The sequence below is a fragment of the Alligator sinensis genome, unplaced genomic scaffold (genome assembly GCF_000455745.1).
Source record: "Alligator sinensis unplaced genomic scaffold, ASM45574v1 scaffold543_1, whole genome shotgun sequence".
NCBI classification, from domain to species: domain Eukaryota; kingdom Metazoa; phylum Chordata; order Crocodylia; family Alligatoridae; genus Alligator; species Alligator sinensis.
In genome coordinates, this window is record NW_005842055.1 from 696,610 (window position 1) to 718,646 (window position 22,037).

Sequence of the window (22,037 nt, forward strand, 5' to 3'; positions counted from 1 at the left end):
GGCAGCTGCAGCAGGGAACTGCCAGCAACAGGAGGGGGTAGGGCTACTTTTCCCCCACACTGAGCAACAGCTTCTGTCCAACACTGCTGCTACTCAGCCTGGGAAGGAAAGCCCAAAGCAGGCGTGGGGTATGTGGGGTCAGGGATGTGTAGCATGGGTCCCCATTGGTACCATGGAGCTGGGGCAAGTGGTGGCGGCAGTCTAGCTATGGAGCCGCCCCAGCCCCACTGCATGCTCAGGGGGTGGCAGGACATGTCACAGGCAGCTGGTGTGGAGTAGGCATGGGGTGGGCTAAGGCAGGGATGTGCCTGGGTTCTGACTGAACTGTTGTGGCAGGGGTGAGTCCAGAGTGGGTGCGGGGGGGGGCTGGGGCTGCATGCTACTGGCAGTGGCAGGGAGGTGCTGCAGGGCATGTAGGCTCTGGGATGTTGTGGGGGGGCTGAATGGTTTTGGGGTGCATGTGGGGGTCCCAGGCACACCCCGCCATACCCACAAACCCTCCCCCTGCAGACCCCACAACCACACCCTCCCCACACACAATCATGCACCCCACAAACACCACACCTGGCCACACTGTCCCCCACATGCACCCCACCACACACTCCCCCATGTGCCTCTGTGGGGAGCCTCACTCATTGCTATGCATGCACACCCTGCCACACCCCCTCCCCACAGCTCCCCATGCACACCCCACCTCCACAGATTCCCCCAGCCACCCTTCTCCTTCACACACCCCACAAACCTAGTAATCATTTTTACCAGCCAAGAAATAACAATATCCACCCATATCCACCCCCACACACATCCACACATCCCCAGAAGCCCACATACTCACCCATATTCACACACCCCCACACCCTCCTCCACACCCCATATACACACACATCCACACACGCACACACCCACAGGCTCCCACAAACCCCATATCATCCCCTCCATACCCCCCACCCCTGCACACTCCTCTACAATAAACAAGAATAAGACTTAATTTTGAGTTATTATGCAATCACCTCTATATACACCACACAATCACAAACAAATCAGGACAAAAATATTTTTAAAAATAAAATTAGAATATGTTATTGTCAATGTTTGATTTTTAGTCTATTTTTTTCCCAGTTCCAAGATGGCAAACTCCCTTCCCAAAAGGAGTACTTCTGGGGGCAAAGGGAGGGACTTCCAGCAGCAAAGGTCAGGGTTAGGGGGTAGGATGTCCAGTCCCAAGATGGCAACCAGAAGGCAGGGCACCTGTCAAGGGGCGGTGCTGCCCTTGCGGCCCTTGAAAGCTTGCCAAAACTCATTAAGTGGCCCTCCACCTGAAATAATTGCCTGCCTCTGCCTTAAGTGGTCCCCCAGCCACAAATTCAGTCAATTAATGGCATGAAAAAAAAGGAATAAGCTACAAAGTGATTCCACAAAATGTGAAATTACTTTTTATCTGCTTCCTATCATGTAAGTAATTGTGTCCAGGGGGCCCTGTGGGTGTGAGCCACATCAACTGATTGGAGCTCCCATCTGGAGGGTCCATGTGCACCCCCAACCCTGGGAGCACCCAGCTAACAGAGCTTCCAGCTGTGTGTGTGTGTGGGGGGGGGGGGAGTCCTATGCAGCCCTGTGGCTGGGAGATTGCAGCAACTGCAGACCCCCAGCTGTAGGGATGCATGAAACTCCCCTGCACCTGGGAGATCCCAACACCTGTGGTCTCCCTGCCATGGTGAACTCAGAGGGCCTGCATAGCCTGGAGCCTGGGTCAGCTGATGGGGCTTCCAGCTGTGGGAGCACATGGGCTCCCAGTCACACAGGCTTCCAACCAGGGGAACTTGCTCCTTGCCAGTGCAGGGGGAGCCCAGGATTGGTCTCTCCCTGTGCAGGCAGTAAGAAGCATTGGGATCTAATATACGATCCACAGAATTGTGCCTCCTGCCATGCATGTCTGACATTGCAGGAGGCACAACTGTGTGGATCATGCATTGGATCCCATTACATCATTACCTTCATGTGTCAAGGAATCCTCATGTTCATTTCTGAAAAATGCCACAGCTTTAACAAGGGGCATAAAGAATGCCCTCTTTGAGAACAGTGCATGTCTTGGTGGTTCGAGCACTATCCAGGAAGGTGGGAGACATGGGCTTAAATATGCCCAGAGGAAAAAACTGAACCTAGGTTTCCTTCTGGTCAAATATCATAACCACTAGCCTATATGTAAAAGAAATGGGAAACACCACCACCTTCATTTTAAAATAAATGGTGCTTGTATCTGCATTTTGTGAGAAACCTAGTCTCTTCAGTGTGTGTTTGATGTACTCTGAAAATGAGTCTCCTAGGGGATTTAGGTGGAGGAGAACCAGGCTTTTGAGTCGCAATTGGATATTGGCATAGGGGGAGGTGCTGAGCTGCTCAGCCCTGTGAAAATAATGACAGTTCTGGGCGTGTGCAGAAACATACCTCTAATTGTCTAGGCATTTTTCAAGTAGAACAAAAAGGTGCCTGGAAAAGCTAGTCACTTCTGCTTGAGTGGCAACTGAGTGCAAATACAGTGCTAATGCTGAATAATCATCTTGGACTTAAACACGCAACTCATGTCATATCCAATGTTAGATGCCTATAGTGATTTTAGGATGTCACTTTCAGTAAAGGCATAAACTACTGGTTCTTTTTTAACCCATTCCATTTAAAATTCATTCATACTTGTGTTCATCATTCTGCAACCCTTGCAGTCTGAAAGGCTTTTTCTGTACTGGTGTATGAAAAGGATAGGGCAATCCTTTAAATGCCCTTCCATCCATAAGGACTTGGAGAAGGCAATTAAGCAGGATGGTTGGGGCAAAGAGGCATCAGTTTGGCTCATGGGTATGCAGGAAGCAGTCGAGATTTAAAAAGCAGTTGACATTTTTGTATCTGAAAAAAGATATAAGCCCTGTCCTTCATGCCTGAGCCTGGATTCCTGGATTAGCAACCAAGGTATATGTTGGTGTTCCCTGGAAGCAGGTGTCCAGTGCAAATATTCATCCCATGGGAGTCCAATTCCCTGATTAACCAAATTTGGTAGTAGACTTAGGGGGTGGCATCTCCTGAAGAAGGTGGTGAATAGGGTAGAGCTTCTAACTGTGGTACAGTAAGGAGACAACCCTTGTTTCCAGGCCTTTACTGTGATATAAGGAGAGGACACAGAAATTTGCAGTGGGCTGGACCAGCTCTGGAGTAGAGTGAAAGCAGTTCTTCAGTAGGTGAAAATGATTAGGAAAGTAACCTTATATTTTTCCTGTAGTTCCAGTGCAATTCATGAAGGAACAGTTAAGGACCTTTTAAGATAATCTCTCTTACATTGCTTCAGCATCTGTATCCCTGCCTTATTCCTATCTTTTGCCTTTTCTCCCTTTATTGAGCACTACAAGATGGTAGCCTCATATTCCCTGCCCACATCATTTTTGCTGCTGTCTCCTGTTCCCCACAGCCAAGCCCATGTTGTTTCTTTATGCTCAACCTAACATCCTGTGGTGATCCCCTTGCTAGCTGAGAGATTTAAAAAAAAAATAGCAATACAAAATGCAATTGAGAGAACAGAGTAGAAATGAGGAGATGGGATGGGTGAGGGATTGCTTCCATTCCTTCTTGATACAGAAGCTGTGATCAAATAATCAAACAAACCAACCAGCACTCTCACATCACAATCAGTAATTAAATATATTGTTATTTCTTGGCATGTTTTATGCAGTGAAGTTTGTAATTTAGCCTTTCCTTTCTAACAGTATAAATATTAGTCACCAAATAATATTTAACATCTGCTCTTTTGAAAAAATGTGACATATCTCAGCATGTCACATTTGTTGCAAGAGAAATACAGTTACAAGAAGCACTGACAACTATATACATCAAACATAATTTTGAAGGCCACAAGTAGATGAATGAGTATTGTCCAGTCAGGAGTTTGGACTTGTTGTGTGTCAGACTTTGATCTGGCCAATTTTCTGATGCTTTTTGAAGGAAACAAGATTATAAACCTTTTTACTGGTGTCTGCAAAGGCACAGCCCCGAACAGTGAGAAATTCTGTTCTGGATTTTATTTCACCAAAATGCAATCCAGGATATAATCCAAATTAATGAACCTCAAAAATTCCAAAGATTCGCTTTGAAAGAAAAACATACTGTGTGCTTGTTAAAACTACTTAAGGCTGTAAATTTTACAAGGAGAGGTGGGGGGCATCTCTGAAGTTGGTGAGGTTTCTAGTACTGTGCACTTCTGGTTCAGTCAGAAACTTTTACTGGACCTTTGCCATTCATGTTTCTGGTATTGGCTGAAATTGAACTGCAGAGACCTAGAAAATGAAAGTTCATGAGGAAAAACTGAACTGTACCATTGGACACTGCCTTCTGGTTCTTCCTCGCGATTTTTCCCAATCCCCTCACCCCTCAAATAATAAGATTAAGCTGGGCTTGATTTCAGGTTTATGTCCAGTTTTAATTTATTTGAATTATTTTGTCCTTTTAATTATATGTTTCTGGGGAGCTGCAGTGAAAAAGTAGTTGTAGGGGACATCTGGAATGCCAAAATTAATCAGTGCTATTCCACTGTGAGCCCCAATTTCTTCTGTCTTTTATAAAACTTCAGTGTAAAGAAGCAGAAGGGAATGTCCTAACCAGTTCAGAAATAGCAGAATATACCTATACCAGTCAACTTTTAATACTTGGTGTAAAAAAAAAAAAAAATGTAGTAGATGACATGCAAAAGCACCCTAAAAAAAGTTATGAAATCAAAATAGCCACAGGGCTGCTTTAACTTACATAAGGGTCTAGGTTCAGATGAAGATAATGCAAAAGTTGGCTTCCTCTCCACAGTCTTGGCACTGAACAATGCCAAATGTCCAACAAAAAAAGAAAGAAACTTGGGCAGGAGAACATTATTATTTTTCCTAATTAGATCTGAAAAGACGCAAACAAAATGTAGATGACCAGGATATAATTTCAAGTCACAAAGATACAATCTCTATGGCTGGGGACAGACATTACGGTACGCATAACCTGGTTTAAGTGATCAGAAACTGGTTTAAACCTGTAACAGAACGGATATTCAGTGCACATAAACCAGTTTGAAAATGGCTGAAACCAGCTTTCCCTCTAAGTTGTGCGGTGTGTGTGGCATGAGCACGCCTGCATGGCTGTGCACACCACGCAGCTTAGAGGGAATGCTGGCTGAAACCGGTTTGAGATAAACCTGGTTGAATGTATCAGACTTAACTGATTTGGCTCAACCCAGTTTATGCAATGTCTGTCCCAGACCCCTTGCTGGGTTAAAATGGATCAGACACCCCCAGCATCCCGGCATGCTCTCTGAGCTGGGCAGGGCTCTCTGCTCCACAGCAAGGCTGGCCCCTCCCCTCTTTCCTGGCTGCAGCTCCAGCCCAGACTGCAGGCATCTGCCTGCTCCCCTCCTCCCCTTCCTGTCCCCTCTGCCTTACAAACACCTCAGCACTAGCTAGGAGACCACGTGCTGGCTAAGGTCCATGCTGTGGCAGGACAAAGGCAGAATCAGTAGGTATCTGGTAATGTCCCTTTGTTTTCTTAATGGGATGATAAACACTGTTATCAATTGCCTGCTGGGGGAGGCACCCCCTCCCCCTTTATCAAAGCATCCTGCTGGGGCCTGGCCACCCTCCCCTCAGCTCAGCATTGGCAGGGAAGGGAGGGCTGCTCTAGTGCTCGCCGGCTTCTAGCCTGAGCCACTGCAGGCATGTGCCTGCATTTCTTCAGTCCAGAGAGAATGTCTGTTCAGTTGGAAACTGGTTCAACCTAGGCAGGTTAGACTAATCTGCAAAGATGGGAAAAATTCAGGCTCAGGCTTTTTGAATGTCTATCTGTCTATCCCTAGCCTATAGGCTCTAGTGAGCTAGATGAAAAATGCATCTTTTCAAATATGAATTGGAAATAAATACAGGAGTCTCCTATCATAGTATCAAAGGTAATGGTATTACAATTCCTGAATATTGTTTCAGCAGTTTAATTAGATAGATAGAATTTGAATTTCAGACTCTAAGATGAAAAAGTATAACTTAATGGCTGAAATTCTGTCCCAAATCTATAACCTGTATAAAACAGTTTATAAAAGTAGCAGACCTTGAATTTTGTGAGAGATCTGATGATGAAAGTTATCTTCCAAAATGATGAAGATGTTCTGTCCTCTCTTCAGAAAGCAGCTTTATTTGAAATTTTGACCTTCTCACCCCCATTGTCACTTGTAATCTCATTCATATTCACTAAACAAGAGACAAATACACAGTGAATACAGAAATGACTTGTGTTTGCATTCAGTGGATGACTGTCTTGATCTTTTTGCAAGGAGTAATTTACATTAATATAATTAATGTTTCTTCGTCTTTCCTTAACGATGAATGCGACTGCCAGTAAAGAATAAGAATATTAACGAAATTAGGTTGCATAAATACATAGAGTGAAAAAGATTAAGTAACACATTACATTTCACAAAATATTTTTCCCATAACAGTTAGTTATAACTGCACTTAGAATCTTTCAGGGAATTATTATTGATATTGTTGTAATTATTATTAGTTTAAATCACAGAGGTGAAAGTAAGTCAGTCTGTCTCGTTTTTCATTTTTCCATTTTAACAAAATGTATTGTTAAAGTCAGGTCCTCACTCAGATGATGGTATTCTGAAGAAATTATGTAGTTTCAGTAAGATACAAGTTCCCCAAGTGAGTGGGTATAAAGAAGCATTTTTTTAAAAGATTTAGTTTTACTTAGTCTTGAATATTTTTCAGCAAAATAAAGGAATAAATGAAAAAAACGTCATTAATATAACTTGAACACATTGAAATTCAATACAAATCAAGGATGTGAAACCTAAAGCTTGGGACTTCTGACAAATTAGACTCATTAAACATCTGAATCCTGATTAAAGCTCACACACAAGTGGGCCAGTTTCAAAACTGTTACAGACCTACTAGCTTCCACTTAAATTGTTAAGAAACTGTAGGATTGGAAGACTTAACTTTAGGATCCTTTGAAAATTTTGCTGCATGGTACAAATAATTATCTATATTTTTAATAGCCTAACAAGACATATTTTAAGAGCCTAGCAAGTCATATTTTAATAGCCATGACAACAACAAACAATTGATTGTCCTACATTTCAAAAAAGAGCTTGCCATTTTGCACACAATTTCAGGAACAACTCTTGTGCTTATGCCTAGTTTCTGATTAGATTCCAAACTGCTCTGTAATATTAGAGGGAGAAATGAGGCTCGACTGAAAATTAAGACTTTTGCATTGGACTGGACAACTTATTACCACAGCAGGGTTTGTGCATGCAGTTGAAAGAGCTGAGCTTAAAATTAATCTTTGTCCATTGAATTTCCCATCAATTTACAATATGATGACATTCTCTGGGCATCCTCACATATTTTCCATTATCTTATGGACCTTTATTAGCATGGTTAAGAACAGTGCTCCTCAATGTGGGGACTGCAAGCATATATTAGTCATGGCCACCCCACCTTCTTATAATGATAAATGGGAAAGGAATCCCAGTGTTGGATGTGGGTCATAATGTGGAAAATATTGAGAACCAGAGATATAACAATATAATGAAAAAATATATATCACACTATATAGTGAAAAACATCAACTATAAAATATTTTTAAGTACATTGGTCATTTATTCTGTCAGTTAGTATCTGTAGCTGCTTTGTTTGCATTTACCAAAATATGTGAGAATATCAACTTTAAATCCTGTACCTTTTTCCATTGGGATGGAGGATGACTGGAGTCCAACTGTAATAGCTTACAATTGGTTGCTTTGAAACCTCATAGTTTTCTGACCAGTCATATGCATCTCCAAGGATAAGTGCTTTGGGAAATCCCAGCCAGAGTGTTTGATTATTTTGAAAATTTGACTTTCAGAAATATGATTTATTTATAAAAATTAGTCCTTGAATTTAGATAATTAGATGAAGCAAATTGTGCAACTTGCAAATAAGTCAATTTAAGACTTAACAACTAAAATATGTCAAATAAATCAATCAAATTAAATATTTTATTCTATTTTAATTTTAGTTTCTCAGAAATGTATTTACCTGCATGCAAATGACTAAATTAAATTGCGATTGACTAAAAGGCTGAACTTTTTAATTTTATTTCAATGATCTGATTATGTTTTAAAATCTTTAGACAAAAAACAGGTCTAAAACCTAGAGAAAATCAGTTGTTGGAATTATGTACAATTTCCATAGATGATAATGATAATGTCTTCATTCTGTAATGCCTTGTTGTTTAGTACTAAGCAAGGATTTCTTAGGGTGATATCTTTTATTGGACTGACTGCATAGTTGGGACAGAGTTAGACAAACTTTCAAATGCAAGACATTCTTCATCAGTATTACTACCTCTTTTGAAAAGTTGAATATAATGCAGCTGTTTTTGCTGGTTAATGAGATATAGGTAATTGTTTTTATAGGATCTATTTTGTTCCCTCATAGCGAAGTATTCTCTCTAGTACAACCAAATCAGTGCATACCAGCAAAGTGAAGAACTGTAACAGCAGTACTGTACAGCAATCAATTTGCACCATTTCATTGCACAAATTTATCATGTGGTTTTATCCAATAAGTGGCACCTATTCTTCTTTAATAGCAGTCATCTACTCTATATTTAAAAAAAAAAAAAGTAAGTAAAATAAATAAATGCATGACTGCTTTTCTTTGTGGATTAATGAAGATGCTCCTTTCTACTGAGTGTGTTTTAGAACATCTTGATCCTTTTTTATTTTTTCTGCACTTTTTTAGAAACCAGAGAAGATGAACTCTGGTACCCAGAATTTACAAAAATGAGTAAATCTTTTTTTTATTAGGATTCGAATATGAAAATAATATATGGATGAATCAGAAAACAAAAGATTACAGGAAAACTATAAACCACAGTTTTGTGTGTGTGTGTGCGCGCGCGCGCGCGCGCATAGATGTATGTGAACAAGTCTTCATATTACCTGACTTAAGTTTCGTGGCTTGCTTCCAACCAACCTAAACCTGAGTCAGGTTGTGCCACACGCAGGCATTTGTATCAGCAGCCGGAGATAAGTAAGTTGGTGGGAGTGAGGGGCTGAGGGGATTGTGGAGTCTGGTAGTTCCAGGGTTGGTAGGTCTGTGGGAGAGAGAGCTGCAGTAAGTGGATGGCCTTTTCCAGTTCCCAGGCTTTGCAGGCATTAGTTAGACCAGGTTAACACATCTTCAGTCTGTTTAACCCAGGCTGATCTGACATTAATTCACTTCTGAGGTGAACTAACTGTAGATCAGATGCACCATTTTAGGTTGATTTAAGCCCTATGAAAGCTTTCACACTTAGCCATTTAGTTTGCTCTAAACTTGGTTAGGGCAATCTGAATGTAAAGCTTGTAAGTACCTTGTTTGTGTGTTAATTTTATGTGCTGCTAAACATGCAGTAGATTATATCCTGAGGAAATTTATCCACCAAATATTCATTTCAGGTTAAGGTCCATTATTAAGATAGATGGTTGTTTTTATGAATGTGTGAAAGGAAGATCCCAAATAGATATGATTCTTGATGGGGCAGTTGATACTAGTCTTTTGTCTGGGTACAGTTGCATAGTATTATTGTATAATTTTCTTTGTGCTTCCTTCCTCTCTGAAGTTTACCTCTGCTTAGAAAATACAGGTAGAATAAAAATGTCTCATTGGTAAAACATGCCTTAGTATAAAAAAGCACAATCTTAAGCCAACATAATTTCTTTATAGTAAAATAATAATCTATTTTCATCCTTTTTGTCACACATAAGAGAGCAACTAACATTTTCAGGAAACAGAATGCTCATCCAATGTAGCAAATTAACAAAAAAATATTGTGGAACATTGCTTGAGAAGCAACTTGTCATGAGAATCTCTTGAGTCCCTAGAAGCTTTATTTATTTGGGTGGCAGACTGTTTTCTGAAGCAGAATTACTTTCTGTTGATCTCTCATACATTAATATTGTATTGAAAATTTGGCATCTTCCTCTTGGGTGTCAGTCTTGTGTGATAGTAATAGAATTGAAAGTACAGAGAGGCTGACAGTGGTAAATGGGTTCTCTAATGGGAAAGGAGTGAATGGGTATAGTTTGAAAGAACAATTGTGTATGTGTCCATAATCTCATTTAACTTCTGAACTAAACTCTTAATTATGTTTTGCAGGATATGAATGATTACTCCCCAGTATTTAGTAAAGCTCTCTACAGAGGAATGGTTGCTCCAGATGCAGTCAAGGGCACTGTTATCGCTACAGTTTCAGCTGAGGACCAAGATCCTCCGGTAAGCAAAAAGGTTCTATTAATACACTTGCACCTAAGAGGGAAAAATCTTTAAACCTTGTAAGTGACCTAACCCTCTCAACAACAGAGGTGATTATTATGAGTTTCACACAGCAGTAGTTCACATACATTTTTATGCCAGCTTGTCCTTTGTCATCATAGATGTAGGCTGTATTTCAAATGATTATTCCTGAAGCTGGAAAATCAACGATACAGCTTCTTTTTTACAAGAAAATTTCATAAAGATCTTTATTAGGCTTCAGAGAGCAAATGATAAACAGGACTAGGCAGGAAGCAAGACCATGACTGTCTGAATTTGGGGCAGCTCTAAGGCCTGTAAAGAAAACAAAATGGAAGTTTGCAAGGTTGTCATTTCCTTGATGTGCAGTTATTGTGTTTCCAATCTAAGAGAGACAGGAGTGTTTTACAAAACAGCATGACTCATTAATAGCTATTATTGGACATGCAGTATTTGAACTGTGTGTGGTTGATTTGGAGATAAAATTTATTGCTGCCACTGGCTTTTATCACCATTTTCTAATGAAGCATTTGATTGACAGTATTCTCCATAATGTTTTTTTTACTTATTAGCTGTCCTGAATGGAAATATCTATTTTTGTAATTGAAGTCGATGAACATTGGTGACCAAATGATACACTGAGGACAATAAAGGCAAAGATGTTTTGAAGACAGTTTAATTTTAATAGTTAATTTTTGGAATATTAAGGGGAAGATGAGAGCAAACCATAATTCCTCAGGAAATGGTGTTCTGAGAGTGTGTGTTGAATATAAAAAGTGAATGGTAATGTTTCAACAAAGCTCTTAAAAAGATTAGCTATAGCAGTACATAATGATTTAAAAATGAGAAAAAATTGAAATTCTATGGCTGTATTTATTTCAGTCATATTGTGAATGCATCCTGATCATTCAATCCTTTTGTTAAAAGGTTCTAATAGATAATTGGTTTAAATCAGCACAGCATCATTGCAGTCAATTGAAATAAACAAATGCATATGAAGATATGGCTCATTCTATAAGAACTATTAAGAGAGTAATACAAATATTCAAGTCAATAATATCAATAATTTTTAATTTATTATTCATTGTAACTATAAATTATTTAGTAAATTTCATAACTGGTTTTGGCAACATACAGAACATAAGGAAAAACAGGCTCAATGGGCTCCTATACACATGCTCCAATGTGCAGTTAATTGAATCTGCTGGAACATGGACATGAATATGCTCCAGCAGCCTCCAGTATCACATGTATCAGCATCCCTGCACTGAAAAATAGCAGCAGGGCACTTTAAAGTTCATTCAATGAGCTTTAGTTCAAAGCACGCCACCGCCATTTTTCGGCGTGGGGACTTTTAGTTAGCACAGCTCTCAGAGCTGCAATAATTAAAGTGTTCCTTCATGCCTCCCAGAACATATGTATTAAATGCCCAGTCTGTCCTCCTACACATAAAACTTCCATCTGCCATCATTGTGTAGGGGGGTTGAAGAGGGAATGTATCATCTTGGCTATTCCCAAATGCTTGGGAGACATAGAAAAAGGACTTAAGTAACAAAAACTGCCTCAAACACCAACTCTTCAGTGCCTGATTCCCCGAGGGGAGTCAAAACAAATAAGAGCAGAGACTTTTTGTACAATGCATGGGGTAAAATAAACATCTCAAAATAGAATTGCAAACATTGAGCAGACTCAGCAGAGAGCATCTTAAACTCAGCCTACATATGCGGGAGCAGGAAATCCAACAAGAAAAACCTAGTTGGGGAGGGTTTTAAATCTGTCCTTCCATTGCCATAGTGAGGGCTTGGGGAGGTATCTTCATCCATTTGAGAGACAGCCCTGAACCCTTTCCTTAAAGTAGGTATCTACATCTCAATTGTCAAAGAATTGAGCAAGGTTCACTTTAATAAAATTGCCTATTAGTTTAAGCCCCCATCCTGGATATTGGAAATTCAAGTTCAAATAACTTCACTGCATCAGGTGTTTCGAACTCTCCTCTCCTGCCTTCTTAGAGAATGTAAATTATGTAAGAAAATTGTGTTGTCCATAAATCACAAAGCAAAATCAGCTCCACAAAAGCATGGAGCTATTCAAGCTCCATGGTTGGAAAACAAGCTGGACTCACTATTTACATCCAGAAAGAGCACAGCAGCGCCACCTGGTGGCTGAACAGGAATACAATACCCCAAAGATACCTCTTCTCAGGACTTTGTGGCTCATTCTCTAATCCCCTCTTCTCCCCCCCTTCCCCTCACTGCAGTGTTGCTTCCCATCTACCTAAAACACTTGGATCACAGGTTGGCAGACAGTGACCTTTCTTTGGGAGGGGTAGGTCTATGTTGGGATGGCAGGGATTGAAGCTTGGTTGGGAGAATGTCATGGTGCAGGGTACAATCAGGGATATATGGATATGGGGGTTTGAGATGGGGACAGCACAGTGTAAAAAGATTGCTGCAGTCAAGAGGGGTTAAGAATAGGGGTATGCGAAGTGGGCCATATTCAATTCAGATTCAACCCAAATCAGGGACAGTGATTCGATTTGTTAACTGTCCCAGATTCAATTCATCCAAATCTGAAGATTCAATGCTGATTCAGAGAATCAGCAATTCAGACATAGACACAGTTTTAAAAAAATGTTCTACATACCTTGAGGTACCAATGTGGCTAATGAATGCTGAGATGCTGGGGTGGATAACGAGTCCCACAGGAGTGCGGGAGGGAGGGGGGGGGCCCTCCATCTGCTTGGTGGCAAACCTAGAAGTACTTCCAGTCCACTTTTGGGTCCTCTGGGGATTGCTCTGGGGGACCCCCTCCTCATGCCCTCCCAGCTCGGCAATTGGCCACAGGGGTGCCTCCCCAGACCCAGAAGGCACCAGTCACCAAGTCGGGGGGCGGGGGGAGGACCCACTGCACGCTCTCCGGCAGACCTGTAAGTAGACCGGAAGTGCTTCTGGTCCAGTTCTGGGTCTGCTGCCAAGCACACTGGGGCACTCCCCATGGTCCTGTGGGATGCTCCATGTGCCCCTGCATCACAGCATTCACAAGCCGCTTGCTAACTACAGGTATGTAAGAAAAACATTTAAAGCTGTGTCTATGTCCAAATCACCAAATCTTTCTGAATCTCTCCAAATCATGCTGGAGGATTCTGATTCAATTCGGAGAAATTAAAGGGTCCTCTGATTCAATTCAGATTCAGAGATTTGGCTTGAACCATATATCAAGTACTGAAGCTTCGCACAGCCATAGTTACCAATCCAAGACGTGTATATATATATATATATATATATTTTTTTTTTTTTACATATAATCTCCAAATTGTTTTATTATAGTTTGAACCTGGTACTTGTCCAGTTTCTGGCAGAAGGGTTACATTTACATTATGTAAAACATATGCCAGTAAAGAAGTTTAGTTTTCAGTAAAAATGTTGCAGGTTGTCAGCAAAATATTTGTCTTGGGTTGACAACTGAATGTAAGTTTCATAAGGCCAGAGAGTAAACAAAGGGGAACATGATCAGCAGCAAACAGGAAGGGTCCTATTCCCCCCAGCAGCACCTGGGGTGACAAGGAACAATGGTCAGAAGCTGCTGGAGAATAGGTTCAGGTTAGAGATTAGGAGGCACTATTTCACTGCTAGGGTGGCTAGGATCTGGAACCAACTTCCTAGGGAAGTGGCCCTCGCTCCTACCTTGGGTAAATTCAAAAAGAGGTTGGATGAACACCTGGCTAGGGTCATGTGATTCCAGCGTGTGTTCCTGCCAGTGGTGGGGGGTCAGACTAGATGATCTATTTAGGTCCCTTCTGACCCCTAACTACTATGAAACTATGAAATGACTCTATTCAGATGATTAGAATACATGGCTAAGAGGGGAGGCCTGTGTTCTTGTTCCTGACCTAGGACTGCTTAAAAGCATCTTTGGATAAGAAATATAAACAGTTAGAAGTCTGTGGAAACCAAATTAATAATTTCAGTACTGGAATATAGATTCATGCCTCCCTCCTTCCTACCCCACGACCTGCTTCCTTTTTCTGAACCTATTAATCATGTTCTTGACATAATTTCAACAGCAGATGCAGAGGCCTAACCCAGTCTTTCCTTAAAGCTGTGGGTGGTAGAGAATATGAGCTAAGAAGCCTGGAAACCATCAATGCTTCCTAGGCTATAACCTCTAAACTATTCTAGAAAAGATCGTCATGAGTGTCATCACCCATCCCCCATTTTAAAAGGTAGAGGATGAATCATCTGTACCCAGAAAGACAATTTGAGTGCCAGAAATTGGGAGGTGGGAAGTTAGTGAGCTAACTCAGGTCAAAAGACCTGAGAAAGGGGTATACCCCTCTTGCCAATATTTCCTTATGACTAGTTTAGACCTCCATGACTTAATTCTCCCCATGCATTGCACAAGAAACAGATACCTAACTTCAGTTTCCGAATTCTAATATGGTACCTGGGAACATGCTTGCTTATGTTAACTAGAGTCTGTCTTTGCAGTTCAGAGATTAAATACAATTAATATATTGGAAAACTGGAAGTAAATTAGGGGAATTATTTGAGTTGGGCTGACATTAACGGGGTGACATTAACCGTGGATTTCCAAAGTGCTTTGCAAGTGTATAAAGTACAACTGGGGAGCATGATCAGATATTTCCAGATGGTTATTCTGCTCAGAGTAGAATGTATAGCCATGACGGATAAAGATCTTAATCTTCAGAAGTGCTGTTTTATTTTTTTTTTCTTCTAAAATGATATAGATTAGATAAACCTTGCTTTTTAGGAACTCATCAGTAAATTCCCATACTTTTTATTCTATGTAACTCAATTTATATAACTCATAAGATGAATGGCTTAATTGGGGTACAGAGTGTAGTTCCAGAAAATTTCAGTATGTCAAACTGTTGCTTAAACTACTAAACCATTTGTGTTGTGGAAAGCATTACTATAATTACTAATTGATACAAAGTTGTAGCAAGAAATGCCTTAGCCACTAGCCAGTAATCTAAATGCTTCAAAGCAGCTATTCCTTTAGGGGTTTTTTTTTTCAACTTTAAGCTGTGGGTTTCAAAGTGTTTAAAACATCTTGGCTGTTAGAAACAAGAGATTTCTAAATGGAACCCGGTCATCGTGTGCTTGTGCAAAGATTCAAGGAGATGCATATTAATTTCTGAAGAGCCACATGTGGCTCCGGAGCCACAGGTTGGCCACCCCTGGTTTAGAGCCTAATTTCAGATTTAATGCAACAAAAAAGATAAAACACTTGGGAAGGATAAGGATAGGAAGAATAGAAAGGAATATTATGGTAATAAGTTTATGCATTTATTCAGCAAAGTCCTCTATGCCAGCAGAAATTGTTTCTAATTTCTAAATAATGGTTTAAAAAATCTGGATAAAATAGGTCTTTGATTCATTTTTTTAAGCAATGCAACAAAAGTGATTCTTGGGCATTGATTTAATATCCCAGTCCTGGAAGTGACTTACCACACATTTAACTCTAAGTATATGAATTGACCCATTGTAGTAGGACTATTATTGGCTGTCCTGCCTTTTGTTGAAATATTTTGCTAGATCAGGACTGAATTAAAGGGAATATTATAAGGTGATATACTATCATACTTCACAAAAGGTTTTCCATGTGTAGGGTACAATTGGGAGAAAAATAAGGGCAAATAAGGTGTCAGGTCTGAGCCAAAAGGGCAAAAATCCATGTAAATAGATACACATGAGAGGGACTAGAAGATATGAGGATTTGGAGAATGGAGACTTGAATGCAGCTGAGAGATTAAAAAATAGGATAGGCGTATTATATACATAATTTTAGCAGATTAGTTTTGTATGGATTGCAATGGGGCAATGCTTGTATTAGGGAGGCTGGAGTGAAGTGGCTGTAATAGTTAGGAAGGGATGTGTTAATGCCCTATACTAAAGCAGTTGCCATTTGGGCAGAAAGAAAAGCCAGTTCACAGAAATATCAAGAAAAAATCCTTTGGTTTTAGACAGTCTTTGTGAAGGAGATAGAGATGTCAAAGATGATTCCTGAGGTTATGTATTAAAGTGACAGATCATTGTGATATTGTCAGCAAAGGCAAACCAAAGAAATAAAGATATTTTTGGAGGAAAAGTTTCTATCATGGTTAACATATTTGGTTTGGGGATGTTGCATTTATACTATACGCAATACTATACCATTACACTTTCTTCTGCTCACTTTTTCACTGAAGCACAGGCCAGAGTTATGTTTGTTCATCACTTTATGGAAAGCACCAGAGAGTTAAATCTAATGGTTTTTGTTTGTAAAATCTTGATAACATTGTTAATGGCTCCTGTTAGACCCTGACTCCATGTGGTGCCCAACAACTAGGGAGATGACGGTCCAATCCCTCATAGATCCTGTTACTCATTAGCCAGAGCAGAGCAGGGAACAAACACCAGCACACATTGCTCACTACAGCTTTATTCAGAATGGAGACAGCTTCGGGCAAGGGGCCCTCATAGACACACAGCCTGTGAACGAGGGGACCTGCCCCGAACAGTAGTTTTTTCCAACATTTATACACCTTGGTTCATACTTATTAACATTTACTCCGCCTATATCCCTCCTCTGGTTCCACCCATTTCTCCTCCCATTTCAAGCTCCTCCTCTGTTTACTGTTTGCTTCCTTAGCATGGTATTGCCTATGCATTCCATTCATTTACATGCCTGTGTGCTAAGAGCGCATGCGTGAGACTTTGACCTCCACTTCTTTCGGTCACTTGTGGTTTCTTGTTTGTTCTTTCTAGTTTTCTTGCTGACTTCAACACCATCTCCAAGGCCATACTTCTGCTTTGTCTCCTAGCAATAGCCATTGGTCTGTACCTTATTTTTACACAACACATCATGCACTTTGCACCCTATCTTATGTTAAGAATCCACTTACATAAGCATTAGCAAAGTTAGTTACTTTTAATATATCATCCAGCCTTGTGACCAGCAGCTTTTGCTGAGACACAGGAAAAAAAAACAACTTTTATTCAGCTGCATACCCAGCACTCCCCAAAATCCACATATCGTTACCCTAATAGCTCCCAGTAGACTTTTGAAAGAGAGAATACCATGCAGGTCCTTAAAATACAATTTTTGGTGCACACTAAACATGAGAAAACACTTTGTAAATATTATTTGGGCTGTAACAAGTAATTTTTGAACAAATGGCATTTAAGACTAAGGGTATGATCAAACAAAGCAATTGTATTGAATTAAAAAGGAAGAGAGGGGGGAACTTAGTGCTTATGAACATGCATCATCTGATCTACAGTTTTGTCTGCCCATCTTATTCGATGGTTAGAGGAAGCTAATTAACATAGTTTACCCCAGAAGGAAACAACTGCTAAATTACTGTGATTTAACTTCCACATACTGAAGGACAGAATAGACTCATAGAGCAGATGCAACAAATCATTTTAATGTCCATCTCCCTCCCTTAACTCAGTATAATTGTTTTGTCTCTCCATGTTCTAAATCTACTGTTGCTCCTCATACAGGCTTCCATATGCTTTTGCTGTTATACAGGTTTAAATATTGGATTTCAAGATAGTACATTTATATACTTTATACAACACACATACACAAACATTTTCCTCTGACTCCTTTGAGCAGTGATTTTTAAGTTTATAAATTATGATGTTTCAGTCTAGATTGTTTGCGTAACCTGTGCTCTTCAGAACTAGAATTGAAAAGCAACATCCCATTGCTTCAAACTCCTGTCAGTAAATGGACAGAATGGAAGTGAAGTGATCTTCTGGCCCTGAGGGGTTCCCTGCACCCCCAGGAGTGGGGAGATTACCACAGTGGGGATACTTCAGCCCCAGTGGTGCATGGGACACTCCCATGGCTGGGAGTCAGTCAACTAGGGTGCTGGAGTCTATCAGCCTAATTATTGCTGATGCAGGGCGAGCCCAGGATCAGGCTCCCCCTGCACTGGCAGTACAGCACAATGGGATCTAATGTGCAATCCAACAATCACACCTCCTGCCATGCACATGTGCCATGGCAGGAGGCACAGTTGTGTGAATTGTGCATTACATCCCATAGGGCCTTTGCCTGGATGTTTAGAGGGGGCCTTAAATTTATATCAAGGCTTATCCTGACCTTTTTATTTAGTTAATTTCAAGAGGCCAAAAGCAAGAGCCAAACCCTGTGGCATATGTGGACAAAACATTTGTTAAGTCTAAGTAACTATGCGTACTAATCTTTTCTTTCCTGTTGCCACTGGTATGAGTCTCTACAGATTATTCCTTAAGGTCACAGAGCAGACAGGCTCAACACATAAAACAGGTTCCCACCGTCAAAATGCAGTGTGTCAAAACCTGTTTGTGGTGTTTTTGCTGAGACTTGGGATAGGGGAAAGTTTTCTTTAAACTTGACCTGCTTCTTACATTTCACAACATTTGCAAAAACACATTTTAAAAGAGTGTATTTACTAGTGTGGTCCAAACAGTGGTTGAAAAGAGTTTTCTTAGGCCTTTGGCAGGGAGCTACCTGTGAATATGTTTAGCATATCTGTACAGATGGCTTTACACACATTCAAGGACACCTTTGTTCATCTCTAGAAAGAAACCCTTTTTCCCCCTTTACTGCAGAGAACTCATGTTTTATTGAAGTGGTTTGGTGCCACTGAAGGATGCCAGGTAATTATGTCCATTTTCTCAAAATGTTTAAGTCTCCAAATAGTGATTCAGTAACTGTCTATTAGCAGGGGGCATAATTGAACTATAAAACTACAATCAACCTCTTGCATAATTTGCTAGTTTTATTTATTATAAGTAAATATTTCCCAGACAGGCTATGGGGTGTTATTATTCCCCTTGATGTATGTACCTATACTACATAAGTTATCAATGCAGAAGCTGGAATGATCCATTTCCACACACTATCCCACTTCTTTTTTATGTACTAATTTTTTTATACTGTGCTGATTTAGAGCATCATCAGAAGCAGAGATTGTACTGTAATTTTAAAAGTCATACTACCTTTTGATCTTAGGTCCAGAATATGTTGATTATGGGCTTATCTAGTGGAGTAACAAGCAGAGAGCTTGTTCTCAGCTGAAGCTGTTTAGTGAAATCATCAGCAATCATTCTTATATTAACTTATAGAAAAACAGTGAAAGATAAAATGCTTATGAACATTTAATTCAGGAGGAAAACCTTTCAAACAGTCAGAGTTTGATCTTTACAAACACGTGATTAAAACTAGATTTGATCGTGTACATGGAAGTTTTGTATAATAGGGACCATGCTTTATGGTTATCTCCTAAAATATTTCCCCTTCTGGTTTTAAGCATTTGTATAATTGACGTTCTGAATGTAGCACTGTTAAGATAAGATGGAACTAGTCCTGAAAATCCTTAATCACATGATCAGGAATTTGCTGGGTCATATGGTATTGATGTAGACAGACAAAATTTTTATATCAGTTTTAATTATACTTGTTTATCATGGTGGACCAGTGTAACTCCTTTGTCTGTTCCAGTATCAATGCAAATGGAGTTAAATCATTTTTCACTTAAATTGTAGTAACATTATAGTGTTTTATATTCACTTGTACCAGGACAGGTAAAAATGTTGTATTAATCCAGCTGACACTCTCCCACACCTTTCCTGGTCTTAAAAAAATGGTATCTCTTTGGTGTCTGCTCATAGTCTTAGTCATTGAGTTGACTAGTCACAAGTAAAGGGGGAAAAATTAAGTGTTAGAAGTGAACACATATATTACAGTTTCTTACCACTTCAGGGCATTTCTTTAACCTCTTGTCTCAACTGTAGTTAGTGCAAATGCCCATATGGCTTCTCTGGTGTGATAGTGGAACATTCAGCATTTAAGAAGTAAGATTTAGCAAAAAGGTGTCAGGGGCAAATGACATAGCTTCCCTCCACACTGTTCTGTAAAGCCAGGTGGCCCAATTTAAAGGGTAAAGTAAACTATTCCAAGAGATATACTGCCTTTCTAAATTCCCTAATTGGGTCATATAGCTCTGCACCCCCTTCATCCCTACTCTCATTCAGGCCAGTAGCTCAATGTCACAGCAGTTTGTTCCACTGAAGTTCATTTGCCAATTTTATCTAACTCTGACAAAGATTAATTACATTTTTTGCACTAAAAAAATTAAGTTTATTTTCAAAAAACATCAGTAAAATGTTCACAATTTAGTTGTGGGCCATTTTGTAGTCTAAAACTGTGTTTCAAAATGTGAGATTTTACAGCTTTGCATGTCGTTGTGCAAAACCTGATTTTCAGATGAGTTCTTTTGTAATTTGATTTTTTTCTCCCTAAAAAATAGGACTGTTTCATAGAGAAAGTGGGAGAAGCCCAGGACAGTTTCAGGTTCTGTTGCAAATATTTTGCACAGCCCTCTATCATTTTTTACTTTTCTTGTATCACTTTCAAACTGTGCACTAAATTACATGTTGGTAATACAGAAATCCTTCCCTTTTAAAATAGGTTTCATTGTGAGCTTTAATTAATATAATTTTGCCTCAGTTCAAGTCAGTAGTGACTCTAAATCAAACCAAATGATAACCTATGGTAATCTTACTCTTCAGCGGGGATTTAATGTGCCACAAACAGCTTCATTACCATTAGCTCAATCCCAAACTCCTTTCTCAAAGTTCCCACTGGACATAATAGGAGTTTTGCCTGCACATGGAACATGGGTTCGTAACCTGTGGCAGTAGAAATGGTGCATACTATGGATGGGCCAAAAAACTCAGAAATAATAAGTAACAGATTCCAATATTGTATCTGAGGTTAAGGGTGTAAGTATGGTTGTTCCTGCCCCACATGCTGCTTTCTTTGTGGTTTAATGGAGAAGTTTATCTAAAGTATACACCTGCATAAAGTAATGTATAATGGCATGCATAATGTAAACACATTTATAACTTATTCAATCATTCATTTGTGGTTTGCTTAATTACACTGGTGCCAATAAATAAATAAATAAATCTTGATTTATTTGTTTTCAGAAGTGAAGAAAAAAAGCCACTGTGGTAATTGTATCAGAAACAATACCCTCATCCCAGGTTTTTTTGTAGTTGATAAATTACCTAATATGTCGACTGCTGACACTGGATTTTAGGGACCCAGCCTTTATACCTTTGTTCCAGGTGGGCACAACCCTGATACCAACCACAACACCCGCCAGTTGATAATAAGTGAATTTATTGATACAGAACAATAACAAAAAAGCAACAATACAAACAATCAAGCAATTTTATATCTACCAATCCTAGGGCTGTCATCAGAGTCAAAGTATATCTAGTCATGATGCAGGCTCCACTCTGAGGCTCTCTCTCTTAGGTGTCAGCAGTCTGGAGGTAGGATGCCGAGGCCTACATCCAATGTTCCCTCTAAGGAGCAGTGGTCTGTGAATGTGCCACCTTGGTCTGTGAGCACACCGCCTCGGTCTGGCGTGGGACACTTACCAAAGGGGGCTGGGGGCTGGGCCAGAGGCTGGAGCTGGGGGCCGGATGCTAGGGGCCAGAGGCTGGAACCAGGGGCCAGAGGCTGGAGCTGGAAACCGGGAGCCAGGGGCTGGGGCCGGGGGCTAGTGGCTGGGGCCAGGGGCTGGAGCTGGGAGCCAGTGGATGGAGGCTGGGGCTGGGGGCCAGGAGCCGGGGGCCAGAGGCTGGAGCCAGGCACCAGGGGCTGGAGCCTGGCATGGGCTCCGCCGGCTCTGGG

General features: G+C 40.3%; 1 protein-coding gene across 1 annotated transcript in view; it reads left to right on the top strand.

The window, feature by feature from the left end:
• The window catches only part of PCDH15 (protocadherin related 15), a 922,022-nt gene that overhangs the window by 678,940 nt on the left and 221,045 nt on the right, over positions 1-22,037 (top strand). Inside the window, exon 22 of the mRNA XM_025203355.1 lies at positions 10,197-10,313. Coding sequence (XP_025059140.1) covers positions 10,197-10,313 — 117 coding nt within the window. The remainder of the gene's footprint in view (positions 1-10,196; positions 10,314-22,037) is intronic.